This window comes from Primulina eburnea, chromosome 12, assembly GCF_022965805.1.
Source record: "Primulina eburnea isolate SZY01 chromosome 12, ASM2296580v1, whole genome shotgun sequence".
Lineage (NCBI taxonomy): Eukaryota > Viridiplantae > Streptophyta > Magnoliopsida > Lamiales > Gesneriaceae > Primulina > Primulina eburnea.
The window spans coordinates 10,137,880-10,156,644 of NC_133112.1; the positions used below are offsets into that span (position 1 = coordinate 10,137,880).

Genomic DNA, 18,765 nt, shown 5'->3' on the forward strand with positions numbered 1-18,765 from the left:
GAACCCCAACTCCTTGGTTGCTCTCTCCATGTAATCATCAATTACACCAGACATCAAATAACAAGTGACATGAAATGATAACGATGATATCTCATTAAGCATCATAAAAACTAAGTTGATCTCATTTTTAGACCTAGTTGACACCAAAAATGATATTCATGCAGATGTACAACCATAGCTTACCAGGAATAAGAATTAATTCATGCGACACATAAGAATCAAACTCAGGTGCCCTCTCCCTATATACAATGCACCCTTCACTACACCACTTAACATACCTCATTATATGCAACCAGCACATATAATCATGCATTTTATCAATTATAAAATCGCAACAATATGTCTCACTAGCACGTAATTCATGCAATGAATATAGAATGTCAATTTTATTTTCTTTAAACATATATTCATCGTGAACAAGAAAATTATCATATTCAACCAGCAATCTATCAAAACCATCACCAACCAAATATAAATCATGTAAATAGAAAACACTAAATGTACTATTCATGCAATCATTTAACATATCACAAAGATTTGATTCTAATGCTTATAATTAATTGCCACGATAAAGTCTCATCAATTTGAAAACTTTTGAAAAATCGAAATAAATAACATTTGAACTTAAATTAGACAATGCTTCACTACTCTCAACTCTGTGAGTGCTCGACAAAAACGTTAATTCACAGTTAGACCCTTTGGACATACAATTTCAACACTTGATCCAAATTCTTGAATACAACACAACAATGAATTAAGGTAAGCAAGCAAATCATACCTCTTAGATGTTGCGTTGGAAACTAACCTTACCTCATGATGATTGCAGCCAACGTCATTTGGATCATCCCATTGCATTTTTGTAACATCAACATTTGCTCGCCTCCTCATCATGACTTTATCGAAATCTTGCAAAGAAGAAATAACAATGTTCGGGATTAAACCGGCTATATCATCACAATGATAATAAACAACTTTGTACAAAGATATATGAAAGGGTTTGTACAAGAATAAACAATTCTTTAGTTCAATATTTTGAGCCTTCAAATTATTTTTTCTTTTCTTTTCTTTGGCCTTTTTTCTTTTTCTTTTTCTCTCATCTCATCTCATCTTTTTTTTCTTTTGATGGCCATCTCACTATTTTGTATATTCTTTCTTTTGGCCATTTTAAATTCTTTTTCACTCACTTCAAAGAAATTCAATTGATCTTCAAGAAAAACATTTGGATTCAATTGAACTAATGAAACATTTTGTTTCTCAAGAAATTGATGTACAATAGTTCTTCTTTGCCTACTCTCCTCGTCCATAGTAGACAAAATAGGCACTTCTCCTCCACCAAATGACTCAGCTTCCACTGTAACGTCATTTAGCATCATTAGATTCATCAACTAGTGGAATACTATCATCAACAACTTCCCCAGCCACAACCTCAAATTCAAGTTCAACTACAACCTCAACTTCATGCTCAAGTTCAACAACAACCTCAACTTCATGCTCAAGTTCAACAACCTCAACCTCAACCTCCACTTGAGATTCAGGTTCAACTACAACCTCAACTTCATACTCAAGTTCAACGACAACCTCAACCGCAGCATCAACCCCCATTTGATATTCTAATCAACAACAGGATGTAGTTGAAGAAGTTATTGTTGAATTAGAAGAACAAACTGAGTCTGTATCCAAAGCCTTAGTAGTGGTAATTTTTAGTGAGAAGGGCAAAGGCAAAGCATCGGTAGTAACTGAAGCCTTATCTCCTGAAATACCAACTGCAACTGATATTATGACTGAAGAAATACAATCGAGTTTGCACAACCTTATGTCTACAGTTTCGAAAGTCAAATATACTCAACTGATGTACATTCTGAGATTTGATTCCATCAAAGAACATACAATGAAGGATATCAAGAAGATCACCAAAGACATAACTGCCTCGTTTCTAGTCGTTGACCAACTAAAAAAGGATAAAGTCACGGTTCCAGCTTTATTCCAAACCCAGGATATACTCATCAACATAATTGACTTTTCGCATACAAGTCTGTCCAAGGGAATGGACTAAATGCAAGAACAAATGCTTCTTGCAATATCTCAAGTTAGTTCAGAACTCCGACTTCTCTCTCACATGGCGGGTGTTGAAAAAAAGGGGGAAGAGGAACAAAGTCGCAGACAAAGTGAATTTTCAAGGAAATGAACTGAACATCCAACTGATAAAGGACCAGATGATAAGAAAGCTAAGAAATGATGTACAGTCCGATCAGTTTGATAGTTTAGCAGTTCATTCGATCTTTATTCTTATGATGTACGAATCTGCACATTTCAATCAAAGATTATTATATCTATTTTCAGCCATATCGGTTCATGAAGTCTAAGTTTTGTCAAACACCAAAAATGGGAAAATTGTTAGAATTAAAGGTTTCGGAGTTTGACAAATAAATTATCGAAGTTTGCAGAACTGATTACCTAAACTGAAACTATACAACTGAAGTAATTTGAACTGAAGTTATATAAACTGAAGATTATCCGAACTGAAGATTAATGAGATAAGTCATCGGATATAATGGATCTAAACAAATATACCTAAATTAGAAAATCAAATGAATGAATTATCGGTCGTAACTGAACATGATGCTTTAAATCAGTTTAGCTGATCAGTCGAAAAGCACAACTTCTAATCAGTTTGACATGTCATCAGTTAAATCAGCTTTAAGCCGATAAATCATACTAAGCAGACTGCAAAGTTTTACTAACTGACAGAAGGAGCACACAACAGATTGAAACATCGTAATATTGTCAGAAGAATGTTTACACACTCAGAAAAGACAAATAAACGGATATGTATTAATTAATGCATTCAATGTTACCATTGGAGCAAAAGCTATAAATAGTTGAGGAGTTCAGTAAGAAGAATGATTGAGAATTTTCGAAAGAGAGAACAATTGAAAAATTCAGTTACTCATCCAAGATCAGTTGCGATATTTACACTAGAAAAAAGCTCACATCTCAAAGTAATTTTTATAGCGGTCAGGATATTATTTGAGCAAAAACACTAGCACATTACATTATTGTATTCGATCTTTTAAGATCAGTTGTGCTACTTTTCTATGCAAAGTAATCAGTTTGCAATACTAATAATTAATAGAAACTGAGAGTTTCAGTTTGGTAGTGTTTAAGTCCAAACTGAAGTGGGTTATTACAGTTGTTGTAATCAATCAAAGTCTTTTAGTGAAAAACCTATCCTTGTGATTGAAGATGTGACGTAGGAGCGTTTGAAGTCTCCGAACATTCATAAAAATCTTTGTGTTCACTACTTTATTTATTGCTTGAATATTCAATCTATCAGTTGGTTTATTTTCGCACTTCAAATTAGTTAACTGATTTATATTGATAAAAAGTTTCTTTATTTCAGTTATCACCAAACTGATTCATATTTTGAAAAGAGCCAAAAATCACCAAGTGTTTATTCAATCCCCTTTCTAGACACTCTGACCTATCAAACCGATCTTAACAGTGGTAATGTCTATCTTGATACAAAAAAATATTATTTCATCAATTTTACAGGTGACATCCCCACTTGATACTGGAAAATATCTGGGCATGCCCTAATTGATTGGAAGTCGAAAAAATGTTATTTTTAGCTTCTTTAAGGAGATAATTTCGTCGCGAACAATCGTGGAAAAATAAACCACTATCGAAGGCTGTCATGAAATATTGACTAAGGTAGTGGCACAATTTATACCATCGTATTGTATGAGTGTCTTTCTATGCTGATGTCCTTAGCAGAGGAAATCCATAGAATGTTAAACTCATTTTGGTGGGGTTAGAATAAAACTAACCAAAGATGCATTCATTGGTTGTCATGAGACAGATTGAGTGTAAGAAAAGAGCATGGTGGTCTTGGTTTCAGAAACTTTCACTGTTTCAATCTTGCAATGTTAGGAAAACAAGGTTGGTCCTCTATTTCCAGCCCTAGATACGCTCACAAGCAGGATCTTCAAAGATAGATACTTCTCTCGAGGTGACTTTTTCTCAGTCCTATTGGGCCATAATCCAAGATTTGTTTGGAAAAGTATTTGGATTTCTCAATCGTTGCTCGAAATTGGGAGTCACTGGAAGATAGAAGATGGAACCAACATTAATGTTTGGTAGGATCCTGGCCGCGAGAAGTAGAGAATTTCAGAATTCAAACATCTATTGTGCCTGAAATTGAATTACTAAAAGTGTGTAACTTGATGATCTCAGGGCTTCAAAAATGGGATACTGGCTTAATGAATGCTTTGTTTAATGAAAGAGATGCACACAGCAGTATCGCGAATTCCGTTGTTGGAAACTTCTTCTCCAGATACTTGGGTATGACAATTGATAAGTGCATTTTGTGCACTTATATTATTTCTATACTTCATATAGATTGTTAGTCTTTTTTGGGCGGAATTACGCGCTTTTGTTGTTTTTTGGTGTAATTGCAGGAATCTAGGTGCGGATACAACACGTGCTGAAAACGAGCTAAAATGGCGCCTAGGAGAAGAAGTGTGAGCAATGTCCCGAAGGGTGGAATGCAGTAAGCCCCGAGCATATGCGCGACTTATTCCCGCGCATATGTGCGCAACTGGCAGAAAGATTGGCGCTTATGCGCCCCCAAAGCCGCGCACATGCGCGACCCATACAGAAAGTTCAGCGCATGTGCGCCGCTCAAGCCGCGCATTTGCGCGAGTGACACATTCCAGCACCAGAAGCACCCGCGCATATGCGCGAGTTTGTGCCGCGCATATGCGCGCGGCGCGAGCTTTCAGAAATAAATAGGTTTGCGCGTGGCTTTTTAAGGGTTCTGAAATATTTTACACACAGCCGCCATCAGAGAGTGCAAGGGAAAAACGAGAGCCAACGACGGAACGCGAAGAACGGAGACTGGAGACGCTAAATCCGGACACGGAGACACGCTTTTATCTCCCTTCGACACGTTTCTAATTCGGTTCTTTGTTCTTTACGTTTTAATGATCATAAACAGGTTTCGTTGTGATCTAGATTTGAGCATGAACTAATTTTATTTTCTAGAGATTGACGTAGTCGTGGTCAAACCTATGTTATTGACGTTTTGAATTTTCATTGATTTAATTCATCGTGTTTATTTGCGATTTCTTGTCTTTAATGCTTTTGGATTACTGGCCATAATTCGACTGATTTAATAATTGAGATCTAACACTCGAGAGAGGTGATCGAAATTAGGACAGGGGAAATCGCATCGTCAGAAGTTTATAATGTGCAAAAGACGTATAACTTTGGTGAATCCATTATAGGACCTTGTGTGCATTTATTACATGATACATGATTTTGAATAGACATATTAAAATCGGTAATAGGTAATACATTTATATTTATCACTCGACGGAGGGAATAGAAAATGTTGTGAGTTCTTGGTTAATAAATATGATGTTATTTAATTAAATTTTAGTCAATATTAGTTTAGCATAGGGGAGACTCGACGAAATCATATCTCTAGATTGCTTTACTCATTGAAATTCTTCGGCGTGTTAGAATTACATGAATTGTTATTTTAGCTGAATTGATTATAAACCAACTATTCGATTTGTCTAAATAGAGTTGAGCTATGTCAATTATGGTAATTAATATACAATCTTAAATAATTACTCTTCGTGGGATCGATATCTGTACTCAAACCAGTACAAAAACTTGACACCGTATACTTGCGGTAGTGAAAATACGCAACAAGTTTTTGGCGCCGTTGCCAGGGAGTAAACTATTTAATTGCATATTGATATCATTATTAAGTAGTATTGATTTTAATTTAGACTTTATTTTATTTTATTTACTTTGTTAATCTATAATCTTTTTGTTTTGCAGTGCATGCAAAGATTTCAAAATCCCGACTTGCTGATTTTTGATCCAGAAATTGAAAGAACTGCCAGGAGATTAAGGAAAGCAAGGAGAGACGAAATTAAAGATATGGCTGAAAACAGAGATAATCAGAATGAGCTCCCTAGAGAGGTGCCAATCTGGGAACACTTCCGCCCAGTCATCAACGCTCACTACTCTGGAATAGCTCGTGGAACTATTGCTGCTAATAATTTCGAGCTAAAGCCCTCACTCATCAACATGGTTCAACAGAACCAATTTGGAGGAGCAGCAACCGCAGATCCCCATCTTCACCTCAGGACTTTTCTGGAGATCACGAATACGGTAAAAATTAACGGTGTTTCTGACGAAATTATTCGATTGCGCCTGTTTCCGTTTTCTCTTATAGATCACGCAAGGAGTTGGCTCCAATCTCTACCGCTGGGAAGTGTTACTACTTGGGCAGATTTGGTTACGAAGTTTCTGTCAAAGTACTTTCCTCCTGCTAAATCTGCTCAGTTGAAAATAGAGATCACCAATTTCAGACAGAGAGAGCTCGAAGTGTTATATGAGGCTTGGGAGCGATACAAGGAGATGCAGCCGCCGGAGGTACAATTTTTTCTAAAACACCTGATGAGGCCTATGATTTTCTTGAACAGATGACCATAAACAGTTATCAGTGGCCGAGGGAAAGATCTAGATCAAGGAAACCTGCTGGAGTGTATGCTGTAGACCCGATCACATCACTTACTGCACAGGTTTCGGCATTGACCGCACAGATTGCAGCGATGAACAAGCCAGGCCAATCTACGTCTGATATAGCATTGGTGACTGCTGAGGAAGAGCCAGTTGTGGAGGAAGCTCAGTACATCAACAATCGCGGCTTTGGAGGTTATCGAGGTAATCCTCCCCCTAATACTTATCATCCAGGTTTGAGGAATCACGAGAATTTCTCCTATGCAAACAACAAGAACGTGTTGAATCCCCCACCAGGGTTCGAAACACAAAAAGGGGAAGGAAAGCCATCTTTTGAAGATCTAGTTGACACATTTGTGACCGATTCTGGGAAGAGAATGGCGAGAACTGAGTCTCGTCTTGATAACATGGAGACACACATGGGTAATATGGGTGCCACGATGAAATCCTTAGAAACACAGATTGGGCAACTAGCCAATGACTTAAAAGATCAGAATCGATGACAGTTTCCCACCAATACCGAGGTGAATCCTAGGGAACAGTGCAAAGTTGTCACACTGAGGAGTGGCAAGTAAATTGGGATCCCAGAGCCTACTGAAGAAAGTGTAGAGATTACAGTTGAGGAAGATGAGGGAAAGAGTGCAATTGTTAGAGAAGAGAAAGTAGAGGAACCTGAGAAATCACTTAAACAGCAGCCCTTACCGAAGGTAAATCTTCCATATCCACAGAGGTTCAAGAAGAAAGGGTTGGATGATCAGTTTGCGAAGTTCCTGTAAATTTTCAAGAAAATACACGTCAACATCCCATTTGCCGATGCATTGAGCAAATGCCCAATTATGCTAAGTTCATCAAGGATGTGATGTCCAAAAAGAGGAAAATTCAAGAGTTTGAGACCGTAAAGCTGACCGAAGAGTGCAGTGCAATACTTCAAAGGAAATTACCACAGAAACTCAACGATCCAGGGAGTTTTACTATTCCTTGTGTTATTGGTGGTTCTAGAGTAAATGAAGCTTTATGTGATTTGGGTGCTATTATAAATTTAATGCCTTTTTCTATTTACAGGACTTTGGAGCTTGGCGAGGTGAAACCTAGCACTATTACTTTGCAGCTGGCGGACAGATCACTTACCTATCCACGAGGGATAGTAAAGGATGTGCTGGTAAAGGTAGACAAATTCATATTTCCTGCTGACTTTGTCATTTTAGATATGGAAGAAGACCAGGAGACGCCACTTATCTTTGGAAGACCATTCTTGGCCACCGGGAAAGCCTTGATTGATGTGCACAAGGGCGAGCTCACATTGAGAGTAGGTGGAGATGAAGTCGTGTTCAACATCTACAACACCATAAAGGGACCAAATGAGGTAAGTACTTGTAAGAGTATTGATATAATTGATTCATGTGTATCTCATGTTGGTGCAGGAAAGTTGACAAAGACTCTTTGGAGAGATGCTTGTTGGAATCAGCTTCTACACTGGATGAAGATGATTTGGATGTGCAAGAGGAGTTACTTGCTCTCAATACACTGCCTAAGGAAAAGAGTGATGCCCAACTTGAAGAGTTACTTGAGGATGCAAGTAAAGAGGTACCAAAAGCATCCCCTGTATTGAAGGATTTACCGAGTCACTTGTGCTACGCGTTCCTAGACGAGAGTTAGTCACATCCGGTAATTATTTCGTCTGCTCTTACTATTGATGAAAAGGATAGGTTGTTGAGGGTGTTGCGAGAATTTAAATCTGCGTTGGGATGGACAATTGCTGATATAAAGGGGATTAGCCCTACTGTTTGTATGCATAAAATATTGATGCAGGAGTCCTATACCCCCTATGTTGATCATCAGAGGAGGCTTAATCCAGCCATGAAAGAAGTTGTGAGGGCTGAGGTATTAAAATTGTTAAATGCTGGTGTTATTTATGTTATATCTGATAGTTCATGGGTGTCACCAGTACAAGTAGTGCCTAAGAAGGGGGGAATAACTGTAGTAAGAAATGGGAATAACGAATTGATTTCAACTCGTCCATTGACTGGTTGGCGAGTGTGTATAGACTACAGGAAATTGAATGATGCGACTAGGAAAGATCACTTCCCTCTTCCCTTTATTGATCAGATGCTTGATAGAGTAGGTGGTTATCATTATTATTGCTTTCTAGATTGTTATTCAGGTTACAATCAGATTGTCATTAGCACCGTAGGATCAAGAGAAGACTACCTTCACTTGCCCCTACGATACATTTGCTTTCAGGAGAATGCCATTTGGTCTCTGCAATGCACCTGCTACTTTTCAGCGGTGTATGATGGCCATATTTCTGACATGGTCGAGGAAATAATGGAAGTTTTTATGGATGATATTTCTGAGTTTGGTTCATCTTTTGATCATTGTTTGCAGAATCTAACGCTTGTTTTGCAGAGATGTCAGTCAAAGAATCTAGTGCTGAATTGGGAAAAATGTCACTTCATGGTCTCAGAAGGTATTGTGCTTGGGCATAAAATTTCGGCTAGAGGGATAGAAGTAGACAGAGCCAAAGTTGTGGCAATTGAAAAGCTCCCACCGCCGAAAAATGTGAAAGGAATCAGAAGCTTCTTGGGACATGCCGGGTTCTATCGTCGTTATATTAAATATTTCTCTAAAATTACTAGACCTTTATGTAATTTATTAGAGAAAGACTCTACATTTATTTTTGACGATGACTGTTTGCAGGCGTTTAACAGGATCAAGGCAGCACTGATTTCTGCACCCATCATGATAGTGCCTGATTGGAAGGATCCCTTTGAACTCATGTGCGATGCTAGCGACTATGCTGTGGGAGCAGCATTGGGACAAAGACGAGACAAGATGTTCAAAGCCATCTACTATGCAAGTCGTACACTCGATGCAGCCCAACAAAATTACACAACCACTGAGAAAGAGATGCTAGCAGTGGTGTTTGCATTCGACAAGTTCAGAACATATCTCATTAGCACCAAGGTAACTGTTTTCACTGACCATGCAGCTCTTCGTTACTTGTTTGCCAAAAAGGATGGAAAGCCCAGGTTGATACGATGGATCCTCCTACTTCAAGAATTTGACTTTGAAGTCAAAGACAAGAAAGGTTGTGGGAACCAGGTGGCAAATCACTTGCCACGTCTAGAGTTGGAAGAAAGAACTGAAGGTGGAGTGATTAATGAGTCGTTCCCAGACGAACAACTCTTCAAGGTAAATGTTACACATCCTTGGTTCGCAGATATAGCTAATTTTCTTGGTGCAGGAGAATTACCACTAGATTTAACTTACCATCAAAAGAACAAATTTCTTCATGATGCCAAGTTTTATCTGTGGGACGATCCTTTCTTGTTCAAGAGATGCGCTGATCAGATAATCAGACGATGTGTAGCAGAGGAAGAAGCGGGTATGATTCTAGAGCAGTGTCATTCCTCACCCTACGGTGGACACTTTGGAGCATCTAGAACAGCAGTTAAGGTAGTACAGTTAGGTTTCTATTGGCCTAATTTATTTAAAGACAGTTATACTTTAGTCAAGTCATGTGATAAATTCCAAAGAGTGGGCAATATTTCTAGACGACATGAATTACAACTAACAAATATTTTGGAGGTGGAACTCTTTGATGTCTGGGGTATTGATTTTATGGGTCCCTTCCCATCTTCTTTTGGTCAATCTTACATTTTATTTGCTGTTGATTATGTGTCAAAATGGGTGGAAGCAATCGCCACCAGTACTAATGATGCTCGAGTTGTTGTTAAGTTTGTCCACAGGAACATCTTCACAAGATTCGGAACGCCTAGAGCCATTATCAGTGATGAAGGTACGCATTTCTGTAACAAAATTTTAACTCACTATTGGCCTAAGTATGATGTGAAGCACAGGGTGACACTGGCATACCACCCGCAAGCTAATGGGAAAGCAGAGATATCCAACCGAGAGATCAATCAAATATTAGAAAAGACAATGAAGACAAACCGGAAGGATTGGACGATCAAGCTAGATGATGCGTTATGGGCGTACAGGACTGCATACAAGACACCTATCAGGATGTCTACTTATAGGTTGGTCTTTGGAAAAGCTTGTCATCTCCCTGTGGAACTGGAGCACAAAGCATATCGGGCTGTGAAAAAGCTCAATTTTGATATGGGAGCATCGGGAGAGCAACGAATGTTGCAGTTGAATGAGATGGAAGATTTTAGGAATGATGCATACGAGAATGCCAAGATATACAAGGAAAAGACCAAGAAATGGCACGACAAGCAGATTCTTCGACGAGACTTCGAACCAGGGCACATGTGTTATTATTCAATTCTAGACTGAGGTTGTTCCCTGGTAAGTTAAAATCACGATGGTCTGGACCATTCACAGTGGAAACAGTGTACACACACGGTGCAATTGAGTTAAAATGCAACAATGGTCAGACATTTAAAGTCAATGGTCAGAGGGTCAAGCATTACTTTGGAAATGAAGTGCGACACATGGACAACATCCCACTGCGAGAACCAAAGTAGACTGAAGAAAGTCAGGCTGATGACGTTAAACCAAGCGCTGTGTGGGAGGCAACCCACATTTATTTATTTTTGCATTCATTTTATTTATTTTATTTCGATTCTTTAGTTTAGTAATCTTAATTTTCTCAAGTATTAATTTGCATTTTGCTATTTTTCGCAGGTATTTAAAAAAAAGAATTTCGAGAATCGCTTGGACAGTGTGCTCCGCACACATGCGCAACATATTTCCGCGCACATGCGCGATAGTGGCAGAGAGGTCAGCGCATATGCGCCACTCCGAGCGCGCACATGCGCGTAATTTCCAGAAAGGTCGCGCATATGCGCCAATCCGGGCGCGCATATGCGCCACCTCCCAGCATGCCGAGACAGTAGCAGTGGCGCATATGCGCCATTTTACATCGCGAATCACACTCAGCAACACACTCAAATCCCTAGCCACCACGTCGCCGCCCCTCTCCGAATCTCCCTCACCGTCGCCACCCTTCGGCCGACCACCGCCGCCGCCTTTCAATAGCAAATTTTCCACCACAATCCTAATTCCGGTCATCCTCTCGTTCAAGTAAGGGTTTCTCTTCAGATTTTGTTAAAATTTTCAGATTTAATAGAAATTGGTTCAAGTAATTTGGGGGAACTCTTGATATCGTGAGCTTGGTGTGTCGAATTGGTATAAATCTTATGTGATTGGGTAGTACGTTTCATTGCTTATTGGATTATTGGTGTAGTGCAATTATAGTGTTCAAAGTTGGGGTTCGATTAACTTTGATTTGGTCTGTTGGTTGAGTTTAAAGTGTGGTGTAAGCATTGCTAATTGAGATATCACCGAAGAAAAAATCAAAGAATGGTGCTTCTTCTTCTGCGAGCTTTGATTCGCACCGATTTTGGAATGAAGAAGCTCTGCAAGTGTATGAGAGCTCGATGACTCGGTCGATTATCCCAGAGAGGGGATTTAATTTATCAACATTACGTGGTTTTATTAAGCGTGAACTGGAAAGAAGACAATAGGTTGAATTTGCTCAACCGCCTTTAGACGCTGTGATTTCTGTCGTGCGAGAGTTCTATGCCAATCTGCGGATACGGCATGATGAGTCAAAGGTACTAGTGCGAGGTAAATTGGTATCGTTTGATTCTCAGATGATAAATACGATATATCAGATGCCAAGCCTCGAAGAAGACGAGTACAGTGCATTCTTAGACGATGGGGGTAATTATTCAGAGGTTATTCGGAATGTGTGTCAGGCAGGCTCCGTATGGAAAATGAGCGCGAGTGGTCCAATCTCACTGAAGAAATCCGAGATGAACCCTAATGCAAGTGCGTGGACGTCATTCGTGTTGGCTCGGGTTCTCCCATCCTCGCATTACCACGATGTAACCAAAGACAAAGTTGCGCTTGTCTTTACTATTTTGATGGGCAAATCTGTTAACTTGGGAAGAATAATATATGGATCGATCATGAGAGCCGGCATTGGATTAGCTCCGGTCGCCCTTCCTTGCCCTCACATTGTTACCGAACTCTGCAGACAGGCCGGCGTCTCTTGGTCGCCTAATGAGCAAGTTCTTAAGCCGAAGGCTCCCATCGTTGCTCTCTATATGCCTCCCGTTGATTCAGATGACGAGGACCTGCCACAAGCACCGCTTCCACCACCACCACCACCTGAGGGAGCCCGACAGCGCAGGGGAGACAGATTGAGACGACTAGAGATTGAGATGCAGGATCAGAGGCAGTTACTAGTCGAGCAGCGCCAGGTGCTAGATTTACTTCAGTACCGCACAGACCACTTTATGGGATTCATGATGGATTTCACCTCCGTGCTTGCTCAGCGTTTCCCACCTATAGGTCCAGAAGATCCCATGTTTCCCCAGCCGCCTGCATGGACACCACAGTACCCAGGACCACCACCACAGTATCCAGGACCTCCTCCGTAGGACCCACACCACCACATGGATGAGGATGTCGATGATGATGACGGCGAGCACTGACGCTCGTCGTGTGAGGTATGCATGTCCCATTTCTTTCTTGTTTATACATTGAGAACAATGCATATTTTAAGTTTGGGGGGTGATTTGATTATTTGATATGAGCTGAATTTGATTTGAGTTGATTTATTTGCTTTGATGTTATTTGCTTTATGTTTTTCTTTTCGTAGTCGTTAATTGTTTTTTTTTTGAGAATTGTGGAATTAAGGTAATAACCAAACAATGATGAGAGTTGACCCGAAATTCATGTTGTTCCTTGATTACGAATCCGAATGCATGCTATCTTTACTTAACCGTTTACACCTTAATTCACGATTGCTATGATTGTTGATACACCCGATGTCGAGAGAGTGTTCATGTGGTTTGTGAGTTGAAATGAATGAATGGACTCCAAAACCTGCATGTTGATTACTTGTTGTTGAGTTACATGTTCACTAACACAAAAATGATTCAAGCAGTCTTTGATTTATGTTGGGCCTGTTTTTCCTTGAATAATTTGTCAATTGTTAGCCCTTTTGAGCCTGAATGAGATGAGATGTGTGATTTCTTTCTGTTTGAATACCCGAAAACATGATCTGTCTGTGTTTGTTGATTGGTAAATTGAAAGTAGTCTAGAACTTAGTTTGGCACTCTTCGAGGCGAGATACGGGTATTGTGTGACTTAGGGATGATTTAGGCGATTTTTGGAACTTTTGAGCCTTTCAAGCCTACCCATAACATCATATACACCCTAGTGTCCCATGTTTGAGCTTAATGAAAATCGAATGGAGTGTGCCAAGGCACACAAAAGCCCCCATTCGTATCAATTCTAAACTCCTACGTCAACTACCAACTTTTGAGCATACACACTAATACCTACCGAAAACTGAGAGAAAACGAACCTGTGTATCACTACAAAAGTTTTTCTCCCTTGTGTGCATATAAGAATATCATAAAAAGGTGGAAAGAAAGAAAGAAATGTCTAAAAAAAAAGAAGAGAGAAAAAGTTGAATAAAGAGGGAAAGAGTATGACATGTGATGTGAAAAGGAGGACAAAATGGTGAAAATGTTGTGGCAAGGCAAGTGGAACTGAAACAAAAGGAAGGAGACGCGTGTTGAAAAATAAATTGGTGTGTTTTCTCTCAATTTTGACTCCCTACCTTCATTTGAAGCCATTAGCCATAGCCTAACGTTATAAGCTTAAAAGACCTATTAACCGAGTCACACGTACCCAATATACTAGTGGAGAAGAGTTGTCAAAGTTAAGCCTATGGACACTTGAAAAAATGCCGTCGATAGACACAGAATTTGATTGTGTACATGTGCGCATCTCATGATATTGGATTTTATTTGGTTAATTGTTGTCTTCATAATACCATGTTGTTTAGCCAAATGTTACCCTATAAGTCCTGTTGATTTGTAAAGGTAAATGTGTGTCTCAATGATTTTTCTAATTACAAGTGTGTCGAGGAGTCCAGAATTTTATGAGATAAACAGCTATGAACTTATCTTAGCATTTGGAGTGGGTAAACGAGAATAGCAGAACACACACGCACGTGAACTTTGAGTAATTTGGCATGTGTTCGATTCAATATCATGGAAAATGTAATCTCTGAGGCTAGTTGTTATCCTTTTATCCCACAATTCTTGTTCGTTTAGTTACTTTCTTTAAGGTGTGTTTAGTTTAGTCTAGTTAATGTTTTATTCATTTTTATTTTGCTCGGGACTAGCAAAAGTTTAAGTTTGGGGGGATTTGATAAGTGCATTTTGTGCACTTATATTATTTCTATACTTCATATAGATTGTTAGTCTTTTTTGGGCGGAATTACGCGCTTTTGTTGTTTTTTGGTGTAATTGCAGGAATCTAGGTGCGGATACAACACGTGCTGAAAACGAGCTAAAATGGCGCCTAGGAGAAGAAGTGTGAGCAATGTCCCGAAGGGTGTAATGCAGTAAGCCCCGAGCATATGGGCGACTTATTCCCGCACACATGTGCGACCCATACAGAGAGTTCAGCGCATGTGCACCACTCAAGCCGTGCATATGCTCGAGTGACACATTCCAGCACCAGAAGCACCCGCGCATATGCGCGCGGTGCGAGCTTTCAGAAATAAATATGTTTGCGCGTAGATTTTTAAGGGTTCCGAAATATTTTACACACAGCCGCCATCAGAGAGTGCAAGGGAAAAACGAGAGCCAACGACGGAACGCGAAGAACGGAGACTGGAGATGCTAAATCCGGACACGGAGACACGCTTTTATCTCCCTTCGACACGTTTCTAATTCTGTTCTTTGTTCTTTACGTTTTAATGATCATAAACGGTTTCGATGTGATCTAGATTTGAGCATGAACTAATTTTATTTTCTAGAGATTGACGTAGTCGTGGTCAAACCTATGTTATTGACGTTTTGAATTTTCATTGATTTAATTCATCGTGTTTATTTGCGATTTCTTGTCTTTAATGATTTTGGATTACTGGCCATAATTCGACTGATTTAATAATTGAGATCTAACACTTGAGAGAGGTTATCGAAATTAGGACAGGGGAAATCGCATCGTCAGAAGTTTATAATGTGCAAAAGACGTATAACTTTGGCGAATCCATTATAGGACTTTGTGTGCATTTATTACGAGTTACATGATTTTGAATAAACATATTAAAATCGGTAATAGTTAATACATTTCTATTTATCCCTCGACGGAGGGAATAGAAAATGTTGTGAGTTCTTGGTTAATAAATATGGTGTTATTTAATTAAATGTTAGTCAATATTAGTTTAGCATAGGGGAGACTCGACGAAATCATATCTCTAGATTTTTTTACTCATTGAAATTCTACGGCGTGTTAGAATTACAGGAATTGTTATTTTAGTTAAATTGATTATAAACCAACTATTCGATTTGTCTAAATAAAGTTGAGCTATGTCAATTATGGTAATTAATATACAATCTTGAATAATTACTCTTCGTGGGATCGATATCTGTACTCAAACCAGTACAAAAACTTGACATCGTATACTTGCGGTAGTGAAAATACGCAACAACATTACAGTAGAAATGGGGAGCATACTGTAAGATCAGGATACTAGGTTATTTCTGAAATCATGTCCTTGAGTTTGGACTGTGGGATCTCGAGAGACTATACGTAAGATGCTTTGGAATTTACAAGTCCCACCCAAAGTTAATTTTTTTTTTTTTTTTTTTTTATGGAGAGCGGCTTGAAGTTGTCTCCCAGCCAGAGAAACTCTTCAACGTAAAGGCATCCCAGTTCCTCTTACATGCATCCAATGTAATGGTGATAGTGAAAATCTAACGACCCATTACAGGCCCAGTGAACCGCCCATACGGCCCACTGCCCCGATCGACCCAAGGCTATCCCGATCTTGGGCTCTCTCAAAGGGGCCTTTTCCCTCACGGGCTTTCCATAGGCGTCGTACAGGTTACTCATAGGATCTCTCCTCCCTACCAAGGGGTTTCTTTCCCCTCCCCAAGACTCGATCCCATGACCTATTGGATAAGTACATTGATATCAAGAGTCCTGGTACCAATTGAGCAATTGGTACCAGGACTCTTGATATCAATGTACTTATCCTATTGGTCATGGGATCGAATCCTGGGGGGCGAAAGAAACCCCTTGGTAGGGAGGGAGAGATCCTATGAGTAACCCGTACGACGCCTATGGAAAGCCCGTGAAGGAAAAGGCCCCTTTGAGGGAGCCCAAGATCGGCATAGCCTTGGGTCGATCGGGGCAGTGGGTCGTATGGGCGGTCCACTGGGCCTATAATGGGTCGTTACAGAAAACACATGGCATATCTTTCTTATCCGCCCTTTTGCCCGATTCTACTGGTGTGAGGTTCAAATTTTGTCGGTCATAAAGTCATGTTCATCTCAACTCGAGAGCTTTCAGAACTGATACTCTTGATATACTGAAAGTATTAACGACCAAAAGAATGGAAAAAGCTGTTATGATTTTGTGGACTTTATGGAGACAAAGAAATGAAAAACTCTAGAATAACACACATAGTACATCAACATAGGTAATCCATTATGCATTAAAAAATTTGTATGATTGGGTGCAGGCAAACAGTGGAAGGCAAATATTCCATTCAAACTCAAGAAATTTTGCTCCAATTTGTAAGCAATGGCATAAACCTCCACCATACTTTCTAAAATGCAATACGGACGCTGCCTTGTTTACCTCGAGCAATATGTTTGGGCTTAGTTGTGTTTCACGTGATGAAGATAGAGATTTTATGGCCTACCGAATGCAATACTGTGATGGGAATCCCACTGTTAAAGAATGTGAAGCTTTTGCCTTACTCAAAGCTATTATCTGAATAAATAAATTGAATCTTGAAAATGTGATCTTTTAGCTTGACGCAAAAACTGTTGTTGATGCTATAAAATCCTCGGAAAATGATAGTACTGAATTTGGAGCTATCGTGCACCAAAGCATATATCTTTAGCATCGAAGAACCTCCTTCTTGGTTCAGTTTTTTTATAGACAAGCAAATGAAGCAACTCATGCACTGGCACATGCTGTTCGTTTCTATATTGGTTCATCTATTTATTTTGAGATTCCACATTGTTTGATTGAACATTTAGATCTTTGTAAAATTTCACATGATTAATGAAATTCATTTTTTTAAAAAAAGTCATGTATTCGTGAAACTCGACAATATATGCTTAATCCGCCATCTACATATGCTAATAAAAGTTCACTGAATTACAGAATTAATGACCTTTAATTGGTTGAATTTGAAAGATATAAATGACAATTTTGCTATATATCGAATTTGAAAATTGTAGCCGAGTAAATCTTTTCGGCAAATAGAAAGCAAAAATTACTTAGTTTGGTGGATGTGGTCACAATAATTATGATCTTTTATTCACTTTAATTTAACGGGATAAAACCATCTTGTTATTCAGAAATATATCATCTATACAATTATATAAAATGTTTAGAACATATATGTTTTCTCGTATTCGTGAGGTATCGTCAGTTACAGTCTCAAATTCAATATCAATGACTAGATGTTAAAATTTGTTTTTATATTCATATTTTGGCATTTCGATCTTTACGCATTATGTTTGTGCGTGTATAGATCGAATTTAGTTCAATATTATATTAAAGATTTCTAGCATCTAATACTTATTCTCTTATTTTTCCGGATTCAATTATATAGTTTGTTATAGATTTAAATGTTTGAGTGTGTGTCGGAAATTTGATAAGCTAGTTATGAAATGACAGGAGAATAACGAAGAGTCACTCCGATGCACAGAGAGAGCTGTATCTTTTGGGTAATGTACCCAACAAATGACATTTCGATCGCGAAGACAGCACTTCAGTTGATTGTTGATATAATAATGCCCATCCCTTTTTCAATTGAGCTTCATATAAGACCTAAAATGCTAGAAAATATATTGAAATGCTTGAAAACTAATGTTTGAATATTGAAATTTAGTAGAGAATATTTGCAGATTTTTGTGCAGAGTTGTGTGTGTGTTTTTTTCTTGTGTTTGCCGATCTCTTTTTCTTTCCAGCAACCGTGCGTTTCTCCCACTCTTCCATGATTCACGTTTCTTCTACTTTTCATCCCACGATCTCCATATCTTTCCTCCCACAATCTCCTTCCTTTCACCGCCTTGCGATCGGTTTGAAAATTGATCAGCTATGGGCTTGTATTATTTAATTTGGTTTCAGAACTAAATTGTGTTTTATAATTTAAATGTGCTTTATAATTTATTACTTTAGCCCAAAAAAAATATTAATATTATTTTTAAA

General features: G+C 38.9%; 1 protein-coding gene across 1 annotated transcript; it reads left to right on the forward strand.

Annotated features, from left to right (window-relative positions):
- The first annotated feature begins 7,895 nt into the window (after positions 1–7,895).
- LOC140806641 (uncharacterized) lies at positions 7,896–10,836 on the forward strand. The gene is made up of 4 exons (XM_073163194.1): positions 7,896–7,900; positions 7,959–8,121; positions 8,347–8,418; positions 10,381–10,836. Exons 1-4 carry the CDS (start codon positions 7,896–7,898, stop codon positions 10,834–10,836), a joined length of 696 nt encoding a protein of 231 aa, XP_073019295.1.
- Positions 10,837–18,765: the final 7,929 nt, after the last annotated feature.

Coding starts and splice junctions, on each gene's coding strand:
- LOC140806641 (XM_073163194.1), top strand. Junction 8,122..8,346: donor TTGAGGATGCAAGTAAAGAG/GTACCAAAAGCA, acceptor ATATTGATGCAG/GAGTCCTATACCCCCTATGT. Junction 8,419..10,380: donor AAGAAGTTGTGAGGGCTGAG/GTATTAAAATTG, acceptor TATTGGCCTAAG/TATGATGTGAAGCACAGGGT.